At 41.7% G+C, this 21778-nt stretch overlaps 2 protein-coding genes across 3 annotated transcripts in view; one reads left to right on the forward strand and one right to left on the reverse strand.

The window, feature by feature from the left end:
- The window catches only part of hectd2 (HECT domain containing 2), a 385857-nt gene that overhangs the window by 205089 nt on the left and 158990 nt on the right, over positions 1–21778 (forward strand). The gene's annotated exons all lie outside the window — the stretch shown is intronic.
- Positions 1544–21622, reverse strand: znf281b (zinc finger protein 281b). Of its 2 annotated transcripts, none has more exons than XM_063003847.1 (7): positions 21539–21622; positions 13855–14277; positions 13586–13699; positions 11516–11639; positions 10056–10139; positions 8643–8761; positions 1544–5245 (listed from the first exon to the last, which is right to left on the reverse strand). In XM_063003847.1, the coding sequence occupies exons 2-7, from the start codon at positions 14224–14226 to the stop codon at positions 3632–3634; spliced, it is 2427 nt and encodes an 808-aa protein (XP_062859917.1). In that variant the 5' UTR covers positions 14227–14277; positions 21539–21622; the 3' UTR covers positions 1544–3631. The 2 variants fall into 2 exon arrangements, with proteins under 2 accessions (XP_062859917.1, XP_062859915.1); XM_063003845.1 differs by having other exon boundaries at positions 13586–13702.

Genomic DNA, 21778 nt, shown 5'->3' on the forward strand with positions numbered 1-21778 from the left:
TTGTGTGGCCACCATTATTTCCCAGAACTGCCTTAACTTTCCTGGGCATGGAGTTTACCAGAGCTTCACAGGTTGCCACTGGAATGCTTTTCCACTCCTCCATGACGACATCACGGAGCTGGCGGATATTCGAGACTTTGCGCTCCTCCACCTTCCGCTTGAGGATGCCCCAAAGATGTTCTATTGGGTTTAGGTCTGGAGACATGCTTGGCCAGTCCATCACCTTTACCCTCAGCCTCTTCAATAAAGCAGTGGTCGTCTTAGAGGTGTGTTTGGGGTCATTATCATGCTGGAACACTGTCCTGCGACCCAGTTTCCGGAGGGAGGGGATCATGCTCTGCTTCAGTATTTCACAGTACATATTGGAGTTCATGTGTCCCTCAATGAAATGTAACTCCCCAACACCTGCTGCACTCATGCAGCCCCAGACCATGGCATTCCCACCACCATGCTTGACTGTAGGCATGACACACTTATCTTTGTACTCCTCACCTGATTGCCGCCACACATGCTTGAGACCATCTGAACCAAACAAATTAATCTTGGTCTCATCAGACCATAGGGCATGGTTCCAGTAATCCATGTCCTTTGTTGACATGTCTTCAGCAAACTGTTTGCGGGCTTTCTTGTGTAGAGACTTCAGAAGAGGCTTCCTTCTGGGGTGACAGCCATGCAGACCAATTTGATGTAGTGTGCAGCGTATGGTCTGAGCACTGACAGGCTGACCCCCCACCTTTTCAATCTCTGCAGCAATGCTGACAGCACTCCTGCGCCTATCTTTCAAAGACAGCAGTTGGATGTGACGCTGAGCACGTGCACTCAGCTTCTTTGGACGACCAACGCGAGGTCTGTTCTGAGTGGACCCTGCTCTTTTAAAACGCTGGATGATCTTGGCCACTGTGCTGCAGCTCAGTTTCAGGGTGTTGGCAATCTTCTTGTAGCCTTGGCCATCTTCATGTAGCGCAACAATTCGTCTTTTAAGATCCTCAGAGAGTTCTTTGCCATGAGGTGCCATGTTGGAACTTTCAGTGACCAGTATGAGAGAGTGTGAGAGCTGTACTACTAAATTGAACACACCTGCTCCCTATGCACACCTGAGACCTAGTAACACTAACAAATCACATGACATTTTGGAGGGAAAATGACAAGCAGTGCTCAATTTGGACATTTAGGGGTGTAGTCTCTTAGGGGTGTACTCACTTTTGTTGCCGGTGGTTTAGACATTAATGGCTGTATATTGGGTTATTTTGAGGGAAGAATAAATTTACACTGTTATATAAGCTGCACACAGACTACTTTTCATTGTGTCAAAGTGTCATTTTGTCAGTGTTGTCCCATGAAAAGATATACTTAAATATCTGCAGAAATGTGAGGGGTGTACTCACTTTTGTGATACACTGTATATATATATATATATATATATATATATATATATATATATATATATATATATATATATATATATATATATATATATAAAAAGTGTACTTAATCCACAGGCCTCAGACATCAATCTACCACTCAGACATTTACAAAGACAAGATTTCATAACAAAAGGTTTTATTGGCTTTTCTAATTATATATAAAGTCATCTGACATGTTCAGCCCTGTAAAGTCACCAAAAAGACTGAAGATGGACATTTCTGCTACAAAAAAATTTGGTGCAATTGCGGTGATCAGTAAAAAGCCAGACAAAGAAAACGAAACAAAACTTCATATCATGCATCAGATAAAATAAAAAAATAGGAAAAACACACATTTTTAGTGTTTTGTACATTATTGTAAACAAAGTCTTTCTAGAGATCATATCAAAACACATTATGGCATTGAACAAAAATAAAGGGAAGACAAAATGAATCGGAGAAATCCTGATGGAAAAAAATCGACAACATAAACACTGCTTTGCATGGCTGCTCGACAGGCAAAAATAATATATTCCGACAGAACAACATGAACTAGAACTGTAAACACAGGTGGCATTAAATGATTATACAATATGGCTGATGTACTACAATATTACCACTACATAGGCTACATGAAACACATGTCCCTGTTCTCATGTGTACAGTGATATGAGGTATATTAAGGTCAATTTAATTCTTTACGCCGCTCTCAGTTTCCTCTCTTTCTTTCTCTCTTTCTTTAGCACGAGACGAGTTTGGAGTGCAGCATTCAGGCCTTCAGCCCCACTGGTGCTAGAACAGCAGGCCTCAGACATCAGGGAAGGGGAAGGGTTCGAGGACAAAGCAGGGTCCCATTCATGCGGGACGGGAGAAGTTCAAGGAAAATTGGGACATCGGAAGACAGAGGCCTCGTCGCTCCATTCGAGGGCACTACAAAAATCACAATTGTGGACAAAAACTTTCCTTATACAACATCGTTCCTGATTTTGTTGGGTAAAAAATAATAATATTAATAATAAAAAAAAGTCACGTCCAACAACGTTTTAAAAAGTCCCCGACTCGGCTGATTCTCCAAGCCAGGTCTTGAAAGGGAAGTTTGCATTTTTCCTCCATCAGGCATCAAATTTGAGAGGTAGAAATCCGAATGCAGCAATTCACACAGATCAGAATTTAATACTTAAATACATGTTTAATACAGAGGCCTTGTACGTACACCCAAGGCTGCACAGCACAAAAATTGGTATGGCATTCACGTCATTCACGGTAAAATCCAAGCCCACCCCACTATATACTTTTTTTTCTTTTTCTTTTTTTTTTTAAAAATGCCCCTCACAGCTTTCCTCAAAACAAACAAATGTACGTATTTAAAATCCAACAGTTGTTGTCTTCAATGGTAAAAAGTGCTCATTTGATTCCTTGAGAAATAAAGGGATGACAGTCGACCGGTTTAACAGTTGGGTATGCATATATCCGACACACCCTGAGGGTTCATTTCAGTAGCTATCGAGACGCTACCTATCGATATATACACGCATGCACACAGATTTCCACACGCACTCACGCTACCGTGCGAAAGTCTGCTAGCACGCATCTTCCCATCGGCCTTTAGTGATTGCAATATAGAAGTGTTTTCACATTTACACAAGTACCATAATCGTAATCTCTGCTTTTGTACATGTAGTGGAAACCAGTGTGACTGGATGCAAAGACTGAAAATGGGCGATTTTTCCTCAAGGATTTTACAGAAACATAGACTGACCGTAGTAAGAAAAACTAGTGCTAGTCGCACCTAATTATTCAAAAATGCTTTTCCTGAGTAATACTTTTAATTATTATTGTAACAGACAATAGGCCAACATTTTTTGCCATTGAATACTGGGCCACACCCTGACAATAGTTATTACTATAAATCATCTTCGTCTATTTTACAATTCTATCCTGATTGCTAAAACACAGGGTTTATGAAAAAGTCAAGCCATTACCTACCCTCTACTCACAGAAATCGCCTAGACTAACAGAAAAAAATGTAAAATACATATTAAAAAAAGAAGAATATCAAAAAATTGCATTTGAGGTCGTGTAGACCTTCCCTGGTAAAGTATGAACATTTAATGGCAGTGTAATAATTAATATTCAGCTTTTAAAAAAGGGAAAGGGGGCTGGGGGTACGGGAGCATTGGGGGAAGTCCTTGTGCCACACTGCAGGGTTATGCTGGCTACCAAAACCTCTACCTGTAGCTTTGGCTCGTGGGGGTTTTGGTTCCTGAGCTAGCTGGCTCGCCTACGTCAGCTAACAGACTAGTATACCCTGAGAATTCCGACACGGGAGTCCGCTGCTGTGGTTCGCTGCCGTAGGCCAGAGGGGTCCGGCGTCCTGATTTGAACTGGGAGCCGAAAGCCTGGGCAAAGTTCTCGATCTGGTACGTGGGGCGCATGTCCACTTCCTTGGACGTCTCAAGGGCCGCCAGATTGGAAGACAGGGGGTAGACGGAGTCGGAGGATGAGCCGTTCCTGGCGCCGCTCCCACCGTTGGCGCCGCCGTTCTTTATCTGCTGCTCTTTCTGCGCACCGCCATTGGCGAGATCCTGAGTGGCGAGTGAGTAGGGGGGCGAGTGCGACTTTTCCAGCTGCTCTGTGAGCTCTTGAGAGGGGGTGAGCTGCTGGTGACCACTGGGTTCCAGGGCACTCAGATGAAAGGCCTGCTGAGAGGAGGGTGAGGAGTGGGTGGGGGAATGGGAGCCCACCAGCATGCTGAAGTGGGACTTTGGTAGAGCGGAGGAGGAAGACGAGGGAGTGTGGGGGGACGAGACAGACTGGACAAAGTTACACTCGAGAGGGGACGTGGTATAAATGTGCTTGTCCGGGAAGAAAGAGAAGCTGGCGCTACTACCGTGGCTCGTTCGCTCAAGTGTCTGCAGCAGGAATTTGGAGTACTCGTTCATGACGCCGGTTTTGTCGGCCGAGCCGGTCGAGGAGCCGTCGTCTGCGCCCAGCTCTGGTGTGCTGGACGCGGCGTGCATGTCTACGTGGTGGTGATCCGACAGGTCAAACGTGACATCCCCTTTGTGGGTGTAGTGATCCAGCAGGCTCTGCAGCACCTCGTCTGGGATGCCCGATCTGTCGTGCTTGTCGATGCTGATCAGAGGCGACGTGTCCAGCAAGGCCAGAGTGGGCTCTCCGATGCTGCCCTGAATGACCGTCTGCTGAGGATGGAGGTTGACGGCGCCGTAATCGTTGTTTGCAGCATGCAGGTACCTCCTCTTTTTCAGAAACTGCATGGCGTCGTCGTAGTTGCTGCTCGTGCCACCCTGCTTGGGCTCAGACGGACCGTGTAGAAGGCCCAGTCCGTCCATCGCTCCTGCCCCGTGCAGGTCCATGGGGTTGGATTTAGAAGTCAAAAGTTTGTCCTCGTGGAGATTTGAACTGGCCTCGTGCATCGAGAGCATGTTCTTGTCTCCGACCTTCCTTCCACCTTTCTTAAAGGCGAGCTTGGGAGTGCGACCGTGCTGGTTTGCCATGCTGGCGTCGGCCATGTTTCCGATCCCCGACGAGGACGCCTCGGAGCCGGCGGCCATGTCCAGGGGGTAGTCCTGCATGCTGATCATTTGGCTGGCGCCTGAACCCGCTGCCTTTTTCCTCCGGCGTTCTCCACCTTCCCCACAGCTCTTGGTCTTGCCTCTCTTGCGTGGCGGTGGTCCGCTGGAGTTTCCCTGAGTGTGTAAGTAGCTGCCTTGTCCGAGCTCGTCCTCGTCGAGGTCCAGCATCCCCGGGTCCAGACCCTTCTTTATGGCTTCTCCACAGGTTCTCTTGTGCTTCAGTAAACGGTCAGTACGAGAGAAAAACTGCAGACAGGAAAGAGAATAGTACCACTCAATTAAAATTATGTTTTACACACTTTGGTTACACTCATGACAGGACAGGTAGTTACTCATTACAAAGATTCATCAGTTCAAGTTTTTAATGTCAAACACAGTCATGGACAATTTTGTATCTCCAATTCACCTCACTTGTACGTCTTTGGACTGTGGAAGAAAACGAGTCACGGCTGGAGTCTGAGTCAAGTCACGAGTCAATATAATATACACAAAACATATTTTGGAAATGTAGCGTAGAAATAAACAAATGTGTAAACACAAAGCGTGTGTCCCATTAGGAATATAATCCGTTATCTTGTAAATGTGCTTATAATTAAAAACCTCCAAACTTTTCCTGTTTGTGAAGTAAAACTCGAACTTGTTAGAAAACCAATCAAGCGTTTCACTGACACATAATCTGTGTGACTCAAACTGAACCAAATGCAAATAACAGCATTTCTTACTATAAATTACAATCAGAAGGTCTGATTGGTTCAGAAAGCGTTTTTTTCAACCAATTCTGTAGGAGCGTTCCATTTACATTATCTGTTACGGTGAAGTGCACTACGTAGGGTATTCCACCATTTTAAGTGATATTTATATTCAAAGGAGGGAGTAGGGAGCGACGCTTCATCACTACGCCGGAAGCTGGCTGGAACATTTAGCTATTGCGTGTGTTGCGGGTTCAGACGGCCGGAGCGTTATGAGAGAGCAGAAAATGACACGATCAGAATGATGTCGGATCATATATATACAGTGTATCACAAAAGTGAGTACACCCCTCACATTTCTGCAAATATTTTATTATATCTTTTCATGGGACAACACTATAGAACTAAAACTTGGATATAACTTAGAGTAGTCAGTGTACAACTTGTATAGCAGTGTAGATTTACTGTCTTCTGAAAATAACTCAACACACAGCCATTAATGTCTAAATGGCTGGCAACATAAGTGAGTACACCCCACAGTGAACATGTCCAAATTGTGCCCAAAGTGTCAATATTTTGTGTGACCACCATTATTATCCAGCACTGCCTTAACCCTCCTGGGCATGGAATTCACCAGAGCTGCACAGGTTGCTACTGGAATCCTCTTCCACTCCTCCATGATGACATCACGGAGCTGGTGGATGTTAGACACCTTGAACTCCTCCATCTTCCACCTCCAGTTTTCGAAGGGAGGGGATCATGCTCTGTTTCAGAATGTCACAGTACATGTTGGAATTCATGTTTCCCTCAATGAACTGCAGCTCCCCAGTGCCAGCAACACTCATGCAGCCCAAGACCATGATGCTACCACCACCATGCTTGACTGTAGGCAAGATACAGTTGTCTTGGTACTTCTCAGCAGGGCGCCGCCACACATGCTGGACACCATCTGAGCCAAACAAGTTTATCTTGGTCTCGTCAGACCACAGGGCATTCCAGTAATCCATGTTCTTGGACTGCTTGTCTTCAGCAAACTGTTTGCGGGCTTTCTTGTGCGTCAGCTTCCTTCTGGGATGACGACCATGCAGACCGAGTTGATGCAGTGTGCCGCGTATGGTCTGAGCACTGACAGGCTGACCTCCCACGTCTTCAACCTCTGCAGCAATGCTGGCAGCACTCATGTGTCTATTTTTTAAAGCCAACCTCTGGATATGACGCCGAACACGTGGACTCAACTTCTTTGGTCGACCCTGGCGAAGCCTGTTCCGAGTGGAACCTGTCCTGGAAAACCGCTGTATGACCTTGGCCACCATGCTGTAGCTCAGTTTCAGGGTGTTAGCAATCTTCTTATAGCCCAGGCCATCTTTGTGGAGAGCAACAATTCTATTTCTCACATCCTCAGAGAGTTCTTTGCCATGAGGTGCCATGTTGAATATCCAGTGGCCAGTATGAGAGAATTGTACCCAAAACACCAAATTTAACAGCCCTGCTCCCCATTTACACCTGGGACCTTGACACATGACACCAGGGAGGGACAACGACACATTTGGGCACAATTTGGACATGTTCACTGTGGGGTGTACTCACTTATGTTGCAGCTATTTAGACATTAATGGCTGTGTGTTGAGTTATTTTCAGAAGACAGTAAATCTACACTGCTATACAAGCTGTACACTGACTACTCTAAGTTATATCCAAGTTTCATGTCTATAGTGTTGTCCCATGAAAAGATATAATGAAATATTTGCAGAAATGTGAGGGGTGTACTCACTTTTGTGATACACTGTATATATACAGTATATATATAATTGTCGCACGTAACTAATGTTGCTGACTTCTGCTGTACACAAGTTATTTTTTGCGAGTTCATTTGAAACGAATCCGAGTCGCGTCTGAAGTCGCAGACTTGAGTCCCCATCTCTGCCACATGGACACAGGAAGAATATGCAAACTCCACAATGAAAGGACCCGGGCCACTTCCGTTGGGAATTGAACCAAGGACCTTCTTGCTGTAAGGCAATAGTGCTACCCACTGAGCCAACATGCCGCCCCTGATTTGGTTTCAAAAGAAAAATATAGCAAGCAGCCTTTAGCAGGTTAAAGCTGATGATCAGTGGTGCAGTTCAGTTTAAAATTGGAGGTGAACTGAGAAGAAACTACTTTTTTTGTGCCGGTAAGCCTCAAAAAGAGCAAGTGAGCACTGTCCATCTGCTTGATAGGCCAAACTACAAACCAAGCCCTTCAACAAGGTAAAATTTTTTAGAGATTTAGAAAGCTTGTTTGTTTATTAGGATTTTAACATCATGTTTTACACTCTATGGTTACATTCATGACAGAAACGGTAGTTACTCATCACACAAGATTCATCAGTTCACAAGGTTATATCGAAACACAGTCATGGACAATTTAGTGTCTCCAATTCACCTCACTTGCATGTCTTTGGACTGTGGGAGGAAACCGAAGTACCCGGAGGAAACCCACGTGGACACGGGGAGAACATGCAAACTCCACACAGAAAGGACCCAGACCACCCCACCTGGGGATCAAACCCAGGACCTTCTTGCTGTGCGGCGACAGTGCTGCCCACTTAGCCCCGAGATTTAGAAAGAGTCTGATTTACTCTGTAGTGAAAATGTCAGTAAATTCATAAAACAGAGCATCCAACAGGGATTTGTGAGGTCAGATCCTGTGGTTGTAAGATAAGAACGACTAGTATCATGAGATGTACCCTGAAACTATTACACAAAGAGAAAGCTGTGCATTCATTCTACACAGAAATGCTGATTAAGTTACATTACTTAAAAAATGTCCCAATGTTTCTTAAAATGGGGCTTGTAATTAGGGCAGCTATGTTCATATTTTAAATATTAAATAGTTTTTTTTTTTACAGCCTAGACATTAAAAGAATAGGTTGATGTATTCCCTGTGAGTTACTGTGAATTCGGTGGTTTTACCTGTTGGCATGTATCACATTTATATGGCTTTTCTCCGCTGTGTGTTCTCTTGTGTCGCTCCATATGGTACTTCTGAATAAAGCGCATGTTACACTGGTCACAGCTAAATGGCTTTTCTCCTGTAATAAAGAACACTCGGTCAGTAAAGTTAGGATACCTTATTTATCAATATGCATTTATTTATAACAAATCCCAAGCAATTACTCAAATTTCAACTTAGTTTGCATATAAATAATCTTCACTAATTCAAATAGTTTTTAACACTTTGCATTTAAATCTTTTAGAAATAAATATAAAAATGTCAAACTGTTAATTCTGAGTTTTCTAAAGATGTGAATTCAAGTTCTACCATAGTAGTCAAACCAAGAAAGCTGATGGAATCAGTAAATGGACTGAATAAGTTTATAGATTTTATCACTGTATTGTATAAGGACTGATTTCTGTTTTCTGCATCATGCATGAACGACTGATATTTTTTTTTACGAAATATGGTGCTCTGTACAACATTATTTCTTATTTACTGGGATTTTAAGATCATAATTTACACTTTGGTTCCATTCATGACATGACAGGTAGTTACAGGTTACCCAAGATTTATCAGTTCAAGTCTTTAATGTCAAACACAGTCATGGGCAATTTTGTATCTCCAGTTCATCTCACTTATACGTTTTTGGACTGTGGGAGGAAATGAGGGCTCCCGGAAGAAAACCACAGAGACACAGAAAGAACATACAAGCTCCACATAGGAAATGACTGTGCTGCTGTATGAACACAGCCCAAGTGACTTCATTATGGGTTATTTTTGTGGCACAGATGGCAGAAGCTTCATTTAAAGAGTGAAACTGGCAGGACAAGCTACCAAAACAGTTCTTACATACTGATGATACATTAGTACAATGACATATTTTCTTTTAAATGTATTTTATTTGAAAAATGTACAGCATGCACTTGACTTAACTTTACAAATTAAGAATTAAAAACATGAAAAGATATGCACCCATCAAAAATAATTACAGTAATTATCTATAATTGTTTTAAAATGGCTTTTATATTGTCGCCTAGCCACACCACAATAAAATGTTCTTTTTGTGTTGAGTGCCGAGTTAAAAAACTTAAATATCCTCCTCCACCGATTTGCTTTCCACATTATTCAGTTATTCATTGTTCAATAATAATAAACTACAGAATCCTGAAGTGAACAATTCATTAGTTTTTAAATTGTGAGCCATTTGGAGTAGCAACACTATACAAACTACTCGTCGTTAATCACACATTATCAGATGAACAGTCATGATAGTAATCACGGTTGATATCTCAGACTGCAGCCCCAGCAGCTAAGGTGAGATTACATTACAGCAAAAAAATGAAAACCACAACAACTGACTGTAACAGGTTAAATAAGTCATGACTCACCACTATGGATCTTCTCATGCCTTTGCAGCAGGTACTTCTGGATGAAGCTCATATTACACTGACTGCACCTAAACGGTCGCTCACCTGTGTAAACAAAAATGCAGTGTTTAGAGTTACAGTGGGGCCAAAAAGTATTTAGTCATCCACTGATTGTGCAAGTTCTCCTACTTAGAAAAATGAGAGAGGTCTGTAATTTTCATCATAGCTACACTTCAACTATGAGAGACAAAATGAGAAAAAAAAATCCAGGAAATCCCATTGTAGGATTTTTAAAGAATTTATTTGTAAATTATGGTGGAAAATAAGTATTTGGTCAATAACAAAAGTTCAACTCAATACTTTGTAACATAACCTTTGTTGGCAATGACAGAGGTCAAACGTTTCCTGTAAGTCTTCACCAGGTTTCCCTTAACACGGATCAGTCGCCCTGTCCCCTTTGCAGAAAAACAGCCCCAAAGCATGATGTTTCCACCCCCATGCTTCACAGTAGGTATGGTGTTCTTGGGTTTTTCTTCTTCCTCCAAACATGACGAGTTGAGTTTTTACCAAAAAGTTCCATTTTGGTTTCATCTGACCACATGATATTCTTCCAATCCTCTTCTGGATCATCCATATGCTGCTCTCTGGCAAACATCAGACAGGCCTGGACATGTACTGGCTTAAGCAGGGGGACACGCCTGGCACTGCAGGATTTGAGTCCCTCTCGACGTAGTGTGTTACTGATGGTCCCTTTGTTACTTTGGTCCCAGCTCTCTGCAGGTCATTCATCAGGTCCCTCCGTGTAGTTCTAGGATTTTTGCTCACCGTTCTCATGATCATTTTGACCCCACGGGATGAGATCTTGACCCCAAGGGAGATTATCAATGGTCTTGTATGTCTTCCATTTTCTTACAATTGTTCCCACAGTTGATTTATTCACACCAACCTGCTTGCCTATTGTAGATTCACTCTTCCCAGCCTGGTGCAGGTCTACAATTTTCTTCCTGGTGTCCTTCGACAGCTCTTTGGTCTTGGCCATGGTTGAGTTTGGAGTCTGACTGTTTGAGGCTGTGGACAGGTGTCTTTTATACAGATAACGAGGTCAAACAGGTGCCATTAATACAGGTAACGAGTGGAGGACAGAAGAGCTTCTTAAAGAAGAAGTTACAGGTCTGTGAGAGCCAGAAATCTTGATTGTTTGTGGGTGACCAAATACTTATTTTCCACCATAATTTACAAATAAATTCTTTTAAAATCCTACAATGTGATTTCCTGGATTTTTTTTTCTCATTTTGTCTCTCATAGTTGAAGTGAACCTATGATGAAAATTACAGACCTCTCTCATCTTTCTAAGTAGGAGAACTTGCACAATCAGTGGCTGACTAAATACTTTTTGACCTCACTGTACTTAAATACCCAGCTAAAACTACTTTTAAGAGTTAGGTTGCATCTGTACCAGGCATGCAGCAGAAATCTCTTACCTGTGTGGATGAGCACGTGTCTGCGTAGGTGGTAGGAGCTGCGGAAGGCGGCGCTGCAGTGTTCACAAATGTGGGGTTTGGAGCTGGGAGACAAAGGTCCACCTTCTCCATCCAGCATCATCGACTGAGCAATACAGACAACAGGAAACAGTTCCATTATAGTCACTACTTGAAAACCACACCGTTTATAACAATGACTGTTGTCATTAAGGCCCTAACCATGAAAATCACATCATGAACCATGAAATGAGATTCTTCTCATGACATTAAAAATTTAAGGTTTGTGTTTAGCAATTGAACATTTTCTATTCATGTAGCATTCAAGTGTCTCACGTTCACTGGTTAATCTGCACTATGAGGCGTCCTAGCAATCGCTTAGTTAAAATGTCCAAGATGTTGAAGTGTAAAGCAGCTAAAACACGACTCGGGTAACTGAATTCTGTGGATGGGGGTCAAAACACAGACGAGTATTTTCGTGTCGGAGACAGAACATGAAGCCTCGCACCGTTGCTGGATGTTCGAGGTTTACATTCAACCGTAAGGTAGCTGTGCTGTGTATTCTAGCTTAAATTTATTCTATATTCAATTTATGAGTTTAATTTAATGACCGCTGTGAAATGTGTCTCTTTGCTTTAAAAATCCATAAAATCTGTGACTTTTAAAAATCGAGGTCCATTTCCGTGTGAATTTAGTAGGGCCCTAGTTATCATGTACATATTTTTGTTCATTTAAATAAGTTTGTAGAACACAAAGAACCCTTTATCATGGACAATAAATTGGCAGTCAGATAACATTTTCAGCAATCTGACCCAAACAGTAGCCAGAGCTGTACATGTGCAAACTGTCTGATCAATGTTATAATTCTACTACAAGATTTCTGATCAGAAGCAGGTTCATTGAATACCTTAATATATGCTCACACCTATTGTTTTGCCACAGTAACAATCCCTTCTGCAAAAAAGCACTCTCAGAACAGCATGGTATCACTATTATGTTACGATGCGGACGATGTTACGTGGTTCATGCGCCTTGTTAGATTTCAATCACATATACTGCTAAGAAAGCAAAACCTTGGGTCATCTCTTCAAAAATTAAAAAACAAATTAAAAAACACCTTTTTATTAAGCACTTAAGCTGAGAATGAACATGTACCTACTAAAGGTCTTTGTTCTAACAGTTTTATCAGATTTGTATACATAGACTCTTGTCTACTTAAACTAGAGTAAGGAAATGTTTACTGTGAAAGCTCTACTGTAATGCCAAGTTCACACTACACGACTATCCAAGTCGTCAGATCATTGTACAGTTCACACTACACACCTGGATCTCTTGCAGTCGGGAGTCTTAAGTCGTTGTGGTTTTCACACTACACGTCTGATCGGTGATAGGGGATTACACACTACACCATCTATTACCATGAGGAATCTCAGACGAGTCTATCTGGCCTCTCACAGGCGAGAAGTGACAAGGGGTGTAATGACATCCAAACATGCGAGTTTTGTAGTGAGTTGGAGGTTGATAAATATTTTTTGCAATGCAGTATGGGTATTATGGTTTGGCGTGGACGATAAGATCACAAATACTGTAAAGCTTGTGTGTGGTGATGTATTCTGATAGAAACTATAATACGCCCCTGTCCCATGTTTGTACAACTCCTCCCTGGGGTTTTCCCTCACTCCATGTCCTGCATTCTCATTGGCTGTAGTTCAACATAGCACTCGCTGCCACTCGCAACGCCTTTCACACTACACGGTTTTGAGTCGGCGACTGGTTCAGATATTTAACATGCTAGATATTTTTCATAAGTCTCGGCGAGCCGCTCGAATCGAGTCGTTGAACAGTTCAAATATAGTGATTGAGAGTCGAGTTTCGAGCCCTGAGTGAACGCCAAGTTGCCTCCAAGCTGCCACATCTAACGGCGACCAGTCAACGAGCGAAAATCAGGGCAAAAATCGTTTAGTGTGAACTAGGCATACGTCGCTCTGGATAAGAGCGCCTGCTAAATGCTCAAAATGAAAATGTAAATCTCTGCAAAGCAAAGAATAGGAAAAAGAGAACAAGAATGAGCACCTTTGTTGAATCTCCCCTCTTCCTTCTGGGTTTGCCCTCTGGTCCTTCCCCATTTGCCCTTCTTCCTTTTTTGTGTATTGAATCTTTTGAATCTTTTCCTATTCTATCAGGAAGCTGCTATAAAGAAAATAAATAAATAAATAATTGAAAATAGCACCAAAACATCTCCTGTATACCATTAAGCATCCTATGTATAACAATAGACCGACAGACAGAAGCTAGACATTAACAAAATTAATTTTTGTTAACTTTTTCCCTTCTGTTCTTACACTGCCATGGTTGACATCTTGCAGAAGCATGTTCTGGTGATTGCCGATGGAAATGTCCATCATATCAGTACTCTTCCCTCCTCCCGATCCTGGAGCTGTTCCATACATGGGGAAGCGATAGTCGAACTCGGTGAGTTTCTCCTGCTTTATGCCCATGCTGTGAAGAAAACTTCCGGCGTGCTCCGGAGAATCCCGCTCCTTCTTCAGGATCATCTCCTGCGGAAGGTCCGTCACCACTGGCTGGGACGCGAGTCGGGTGAAGCTGGTGACCGGAGGCAAGTGGCTGAACATGATCATGCTGTTGGCGAAGTTGGGGTCCATGCTGCCATTGCGCAGAAACTCATTGCCGAGCTTGTCCTGGATAATACTCATGGTTGGTTCCTCAAGAGGGCAACGTTCATTCAGCTCAAAAGATGAGATCCACTGCAAAGATGAAGAAAAGCATGTTAAGTGCTGCTGTATTGCTGAAAATACATGCTACAGAACTGTGTACACAAAGGTATTTTCATGTAGAATTAGGTGATAATTCGTGTCAATAGAAAATTGAGGGTTAAGGGTCTTGCTAAAGGACCCAACAGTGGAAAACAGGCAGTGGTGGGGCTTGAACTGGCAACCTTACTAATCTACTACCTTAACCACTAAGCTACAACAGCCCTTGTATGAGCTTTCTACATGGTGCATTATTGCATGGTATGGATTTTTATCCAAATCCAAAATGGGAAGTGGTAGCTCAGTGGTTAAGGTACTGCGCTAGTAATCAGAAGGTTGCCGGTTCAAGCGCCACCACTGCCAAGTTGCCACTGTTGGGCCCCTGAGCAAGGCCCTTAACCCTCAACTGCTCAAAATCGTGTTCAGTCATAATTGTAAGTCGCTTTGGATAAAAGCGTCTGCTAAATGCCGTAAATGTAAATGTAAAATGATCCGTACCCTAGTAGTGTACACGTGTCTATCACTCAACAAATCACAGCACTTGCCAAATTATGAATTCTGGAGATTGTTAGATGGCAACATTTTGAATGCAAAATGAGTCTTAACAATAAATGGCAGCAACAGTGTTAACAGTATATTTATTTTTCCTTTTTACTCATCAGCTTATTAAACTGAATGAGCTTTTCATTAATCAATTAAATAAAACACTACTCCTAATTTCAGCTAGGCAACATCAAAATGCATTTTATTATATAAACTAGACCTCTATAAATAGACCCCCAATACCTTATTTACACATAGTGGGTGAAGCTCTATGCTATCTAGTAAAAGGTTGTGGGTATGAATCCTGGTTCTGCTAGGCAATCACTAATGGGTTTTTGAAAATGGCCCTTAACCCTCTTGGCTCTAGGGGCACTTTATGATGGTTGACCATGCTCTCTGACCCTAGCTTTCAAAAATGCTGAGATATGTGGAAAAATTATTTAATTGTACTTTACACATGTATACACCGATCAGCCATAACATTAAAACCACCTCCTTGTTTCTACACTCACTGTCCACTTACCATATAGAAGCACTTGTAGTTCTACAATTACTGACTGTAGTCCATCTGTTTCTCTGCATGCTTTGTTAGCCCCCTTTCATGCTGTTCTTCAATGGTCAGGACCCCCACAGGACCACCACAGAACAGGTATTATTTAGGTGGTGGATCATTCTCTGCACTGCAGTGACACTGGATGGACTACAGTCAGTAATTGTAGAACTACAAAGTGCTTCTATATGGTCAGTGGAGCCGATAAAATGGACAGTGAGTGTAGAAACAAGGAGGTGGTTTTAATGTTACGGCTGATCAGTGTATAATATGTATGTGATGTATAGGCATTTATGTATTCCACCCAGGAAGCAGCTGATACACAAATCACACACTCACTCTTCATTGTTTTGAAATCATTTTTTTTTAAACATAACACTGTTAATCAGCTGCATCTTTTTCTTAGCCGTGCTTAACAGAGCAGTCAGCGTGAGTCATTAATGACTTACCCATACATCATTTTTATTTACTGACTCATTACAGTGCTGACTAGGATGTGGGCAGAATAAACCCATCACTACATCCAGCCTGTAGATGTCATTGTAGTGCTCCAGCACCATTACATCAGCTGTTTAATTAACACTGGAAGGCTTTCATGATTATTGTAAACCTCTGCTGAAGATCATGATTTTAAGCACACCTCCCCCACACACACAAAAAAAAACCTAGCATCCCAGTATCTAATATAGCACACCAGTCTGTCATGTTTTCTTTTGTGAGCAGTACAGATTCCGACAGAGTGAAAGGCTTTCGGATGCAGGTTAATAACCTAACAAGCAGAAGGAATGTAAACAGGCCAGATTGTCATTTTTTTTGAAGATCTGAGTTTGTTAAATGGTTAAAACAATTCTGTTTCACTATGTGCTTCACACAATGAATTTCCACCTTACCTGCAGTAGTAAGCATAATTACAACACCATACATAACAGTGTACCTGTACACTTTTCTTTTTCATTTGATGTGCATTTTCCAATGGTTCACTTGTCAACAGTCACAATAAAATCAACTGTAAAGATGTAATTTGGCCTTGTTTTAAAGCTTTTAGTATGGTATAGGCCCATCTTTATAATAGTACAGATCTCATCATGATGTGTTTATAAGTAAAGTGAATCACAGCACCATACATCACACTTTAATTCTTGACATCTGTCCAGATTTTAAATGATTGAGCGTTTTGTTGTTTACCAGTCGTTTTGTAAAGTTTTAAGAAAATATTGCTTATTGTTGATGAAAGCTAATTTCCTCAAATTAAACTGTGAAAAATCAGATATGATCATCGTAGGTCCTACAACCCTGGCAAAAACCACAAAAAATTTTCAAATTACCATTGATAATGACACTTTGTCTCCGTCTTCTAACATCCGAAATCTTGGTGTAATTTTTGATAGCAACCTCTCTTTTGACCGCCATGTAAATCACATCACCAAAACTGCTTTCTTTCATCTAAAAAACATAGCACGTCTACGTCCATCACTCTCCTTTTCTGCCGCCGAAACCTTGATTCATGCTTTTATTACATCCAGAATTGATTATTGCAATAGCATCCTTTATGGTACATCTAACAAAATCCTAAAAAAACTTCAGTATATCCAGAATTCAGCTGCTCGCCTCCTTACTCATACTCGCTCCCGTGATCATATTACACCTGTTCTACAAAAACTTCATTGGCTTCCCGTTGCTCAACGCATTCAATTCAAAATTCTTCTATTCACTCACAAAGCTCTCCATAATCAGGCCCCATCCTACCTCACCGACCTGCTCCATCAGCACATTCCCTCCCGTAGCCTTCGCTCTTCTGAGGCTAACCTACTGTCCATACCCTCTAGGACCAAGCACCGGACCTGGGGTGACAGGGCCTTTTCCATAGCTGCTCCATCTTTATGGAATGCTCTCCCCAAACACCTACGAGATTGTCCTGACCTGTCCAAATTCAAGTCACTTCTCAAAACTCATCTATTCAATATGGCATTTAACTTGTAACAACACGAAATAAATGCTTTTATTTTTGCTATTCTTTTTAATAGTTTTTATACTTAGATCACGACAGAAATGTGAAGTCCTAGATCCTAAAACTTGTAAAGTTTTCAGTTTCCTGATTGCATGTAAATCTGTCCTGTTTCTGTCTAATTTTAAGAAATTGTTCTATATTTGTTGTTCTCTCTCATAATTTAGCTAATTTTTAATGAACTGTCTTATGCTGCTCTCTTTGTTTTTATCTTAATTATTCTTGATGTTGATGTACTATTTTGATTTTGTACTATGATTTGTATGGTGTATGTACGTATTTGTTTTGATTATTTGTCTTATGTAAAGCGTCTTTGAGTATCTTGAAAAGCGCTATATAAATAAAATGTATTATTATTATTATTATTATTGTTAAATAATCCTTGCATATTTCTGTCATGTTTAAAAGTCATTGTTCACGTCCTGTATAAAAGGTTTTACTAATGTAAATAAAACAAAAGATAAAACAAAACAAAAGATAAATAAAACAAAAGATAAATAAAACAAAAGATACCATGCAGAATATGCAATTTACATTAAATTTGGATATTTGGCCATATTTGGGTCAAGGTTGGGTAAATATCATCACTAAGTTAAAGGGCTAATCATACATTGGGACTGAAGTCTAATAGCTGCAATGTTTTCAACGATGACGAAAAGCACAAAACTAGAAACATTAGACTATACTTTAGCTAAAGAACAAACTAACTAAAATGAAAAGATTAATCCAACAACTTTATAGAAATCACAGATCATTTATCAGCATTATGAATGTGACAATGACATTAACACTGACTTTTTAGGCCTCTCTGCCAAGCGCCAGTTTTTGTTCATTCCGGCATGGTTTTGAAGACGTGTTATGTATTTACTGTTTACTATAAAAATCTGATGACATAGATTGATGTCAGAAAAAAGCCTGTCACATACTGTAAACACTGCACAAGTATGAAGTAGCCTGTTGTTTTGTTTATTAGGATTTTAACGTCATGTTTTTCATTTACATTTTCAGCATTTAGCAGACGCTTTTTTATCCAAAGCGACTAACGCAGTGAGCGGAACACAATGAGCAATTGAGGGTTAAGGGCCTTGCTCAGGGACCCAACAGTGGCAACTTGGTGGTGGCGGGTCTTGAACCGGCAACCTTCTGTTTACTAGTCCAGTACCTTAACCACTGAGCTACCACTTTTCACTTTGGTTACATTCATGACAGGAACGGTAGTTACTGGTTACACAAGATTCACCAGTTCACAAGGTTTATTTTTAGTACTTTTATTACCTCGAGCAATTCTTAGTTAATTATTATCTAGTTTTCATTGCGCATGTTGTATTTAGGCTGTGATTTGATGTAATCATCTATTTGTTTGTTTATTAGGATTTTAACACAGTCATGGACAATTTTGTATCTCCAATTCACCTTAATTGCATGTCTTTGGACAGTGGGAGGAAACCGGAGAATCCGGAGAAAACCCATACTGACACAGGGAGAACATGCAAACTCCACACAGAAAGGACCCGGACCGCCCCACCTGGGGATCGAACCCAAAACCTTCTTGCTGTGAGGCGACAGTGCTACTCACTGAGCCACCATGCTGCCCGAGTAAATTATAACGTCTTGGAAAATAAAAATCCCAACTTTGTCATGCAGCCACTTTTGGGCCCTTGAGCAAGGCCCCTGACCTGCTTAGCTTAAGGAGGACCATACAATGGCTGATCTCTGTAGCTGGGATTTATGGAAAAACACATTATATTGTGCTGTACACTTGTGAATGTATATATAGCGATTAAAGGCATTCCAGTGGGTAGAGCTTTGGGCTATCAATCTAAAGGTTGAGGGTTCGAACCTTAGCTCTGCCACGCAGCCACAGGTTGGGCCCTTGAACGAGGCCCTTAACCCTCTCAGCTCAGGAGGCACTGTACAATGGCCGACCCTGTGCTCTGATCCCAGCTTCCAAACAAGCTGGGATATGAAAAAAAAGGATTTCGTTGTACTGTACACGTGTATATTTAAGCAATAGAACACGAGAGGGAGTGTGTTATCGCGAATAACATCACGGCTGGGATTTGGTCGCAGGCACGAGCCGAAGGCTCTACCTGTTGTATAAGTATAAATAACAATTAAAGGCAGTCCAGTAGTAGCCTAGTGGGTAGAGCTTTGGGTTATCAATCTAAAAATTGAGGGTTTGCATCGTAGCTCGGCCACACAGCCACTGTTGGGCCCTTGAGCAAGGCCCTTAACCCTCTCAGCTTAAGGAGGACGGTACAATGGCTGACCCCAGCTTCCAAACAAGCTTGGATATGATCACGAAAAGTGAATTGTGTTATACTGTACATGTGTATAGGTATACATGACAATTTAAGGCATTCCAGTGGTAGCCCAATGGGTAGAGCTCTTGGGCTATCAACCTAAAGATTGAGGGTTCAAACCTTAGCTCTGCCACACAGCCACTGTTGGGCCCTTGAGCAAGGCCCTTAACCCTCTCAGCTCAGGAGGCACTGTACAATGGCTGACCCCAGCTTCCAAACATGTTGGGATTTACATAAAAAAACACATTTCAATGTGCTGTACACGTGTTGATGTATATAGAACAATTAAAGGCATTCCAGAAGTACCCTAGTGGGGTAGGTTCAGGGTTTTAAACCTTAGCTCTGCCACGCAGCCACTGTTGGGCCCTTGAGCAAGGCCCTTAACCCTCTCAGCTTAAGGAGGACCGTACAATGGCTGAGCTCAGCTTCCAATCGAGGTGGGATATGATCACGAAAAATGAATTGTGTTGTACTGTACATGTGTATACAAATACATGACAAATAAAGGCATTCTATTCTATCTGCCTTATTATCACCTATAATTAAACTGTGCAGCTTGGTTGGGTGAAACACATGTTTAATGATGATATTCTACATTGATGGGAAAGGCTTTCCTTTAAAAATTAAAAGAATTTAACAAGGTAATTGATAGTGTTCCCTTGTGAAGTAGATGACCTTTGTTGAAACGAAGCGTTTTGTCAGAATCGAATACAAGTCTGATCCATGGCTGGGAACTGAATTTAACGTTTTGTCTGAACACACATGCCTTTAAACTGGTCTCTGATTGAAGGTAATCGCTCACAAGATGCGATAAATTCCCTGGTTTGACCTGATGTCTGCCGATTATTGGATTTCGGACGCAGCATCTATTGTGGTGTGTGTTAGCTAACAGCTAATCCAGCCATGTCTGGTGGTGCTAGTAAGCCATCAATGCTAATGTCCTTTACATAAATAATGAACAATATATATCGATAACAAGGTTTATGCGGCTGATCCAAAGTAATTAAACCTGTAATTGACTTCACAATAACATTATTTATATTTGATCTGGTCAGTGTTTTAGAAATCTGTGACAAATATGGAGCTTGTTTGGGGGGAAAGACATTTCATCCAGCGACGCTGCTAACAATTAAATCACCGCCTCGATAACTAGCTAGCTGGCTGATCTGGAAGCCATGCAGCAACCAAATGTCTGCCATTTGTTCCGTGAAAAAATAAACAGTAAATTAACACGAATTAAAAAATCCTCGAGTGCTTTATTCAGTTTAACTGACGCCCAGATTAATAAACAATTAGCGGTTAGCATTTCCATTGTAAACACACTGACTTCATGCACACACAGACGTTAACTATCAAACAAAAACACTGATGCTAATAAATGCTGTGCTAATAATGATTCTATTAAAAGTTGATCTGTTTACATGGATTCATAATAAAAGTAGAGAAGCACCGAGCTAGCACGAAGCATGCAGCATAAACAGAGGTTTGCATTGTAATCATATAAAGAATAAATCTAGCTGCTGTTAGCTTCACGGCTAGCCTTAACTATATAATAATACTGTATAAACAAAGCGACTATTCTGATGATGAGCCACGCCGTCCTGTTTTACATCGTCTTGTAAGTTTCAGCATTTATTATTAGAATAAAAAACCGAAGCATGTTGATTTTGAGGAGCTGAGCAGAGCTAATTAGCAGTTAGCATGAGCGTTAAATGGCCCGTGGAGGCAGCGCACACAGAAACAATGATGCTGCCCGAGAGAACACAGCTCAGCTCGGGTCTTGAAAAAGCCTCCACAACCGCCATCAGACTCCCATCTAACTCGCTAAGCCGACGGAAATCTAACAGCACTCACCCGTGCATGTCCGCACCCGAGTCTGGACGCCTGAATGCAGCTCGAACTCTCGCTTCTCTCGGCGTTTTACTGCCAAAACATTGTTCTCCTGCAGCTGCTGCCCTCTTCCATCTTGTCTCGGCGCGGTGGATTATGGGTACAGCAGGACGGGTCGGGAGAGGAGACAGAGAGACTCTGGTCAGGGTCGCTGTTGCGATCTGCAGTCGTACAATAACATCAGGTTTACAGTTTAATGGCTCA

Source organism: Trichomycterus rosablanca, chromosome 10, assembly GCF_030014385.1.
Source record: "Trichomycterus rosablanca isolate fTriRos1 chromosome 10, fTriRos1.hap1, whole genome shotgun sequence".
NCBI classification, from domain to species: Eukaryota; Metazoa; Chordata; class Actinopteri; order Siluriformes; family Trichomycteridae; genus Trichomycterus; species Trichomycterus rosablanca.

Bases quoted from the DNA above. Each gene is read 5' to 3' on its own strand.
- znf281b (XM_063003845.1), bottom strand. From the start codon at position 14,226: ATGAGTATTATCCAGGACAAGCTCGGCAATGAGTTTCTGCGCAATGGC. The intron at 10,140-11,515 runs GTAAGAGATTTC...TTGTTTACACAG, and splicing joins ACACGTGCTCATCCACACAG to GTGAGCGACCGTTTAGGTGC. The intron at 5,246-8,642 runs GTAAAACCACCG...TCCTGTCTGCAG, and splicing joins AATGTGATACATGCCAACAG to TTTTTCTCTCGTACTGACCG.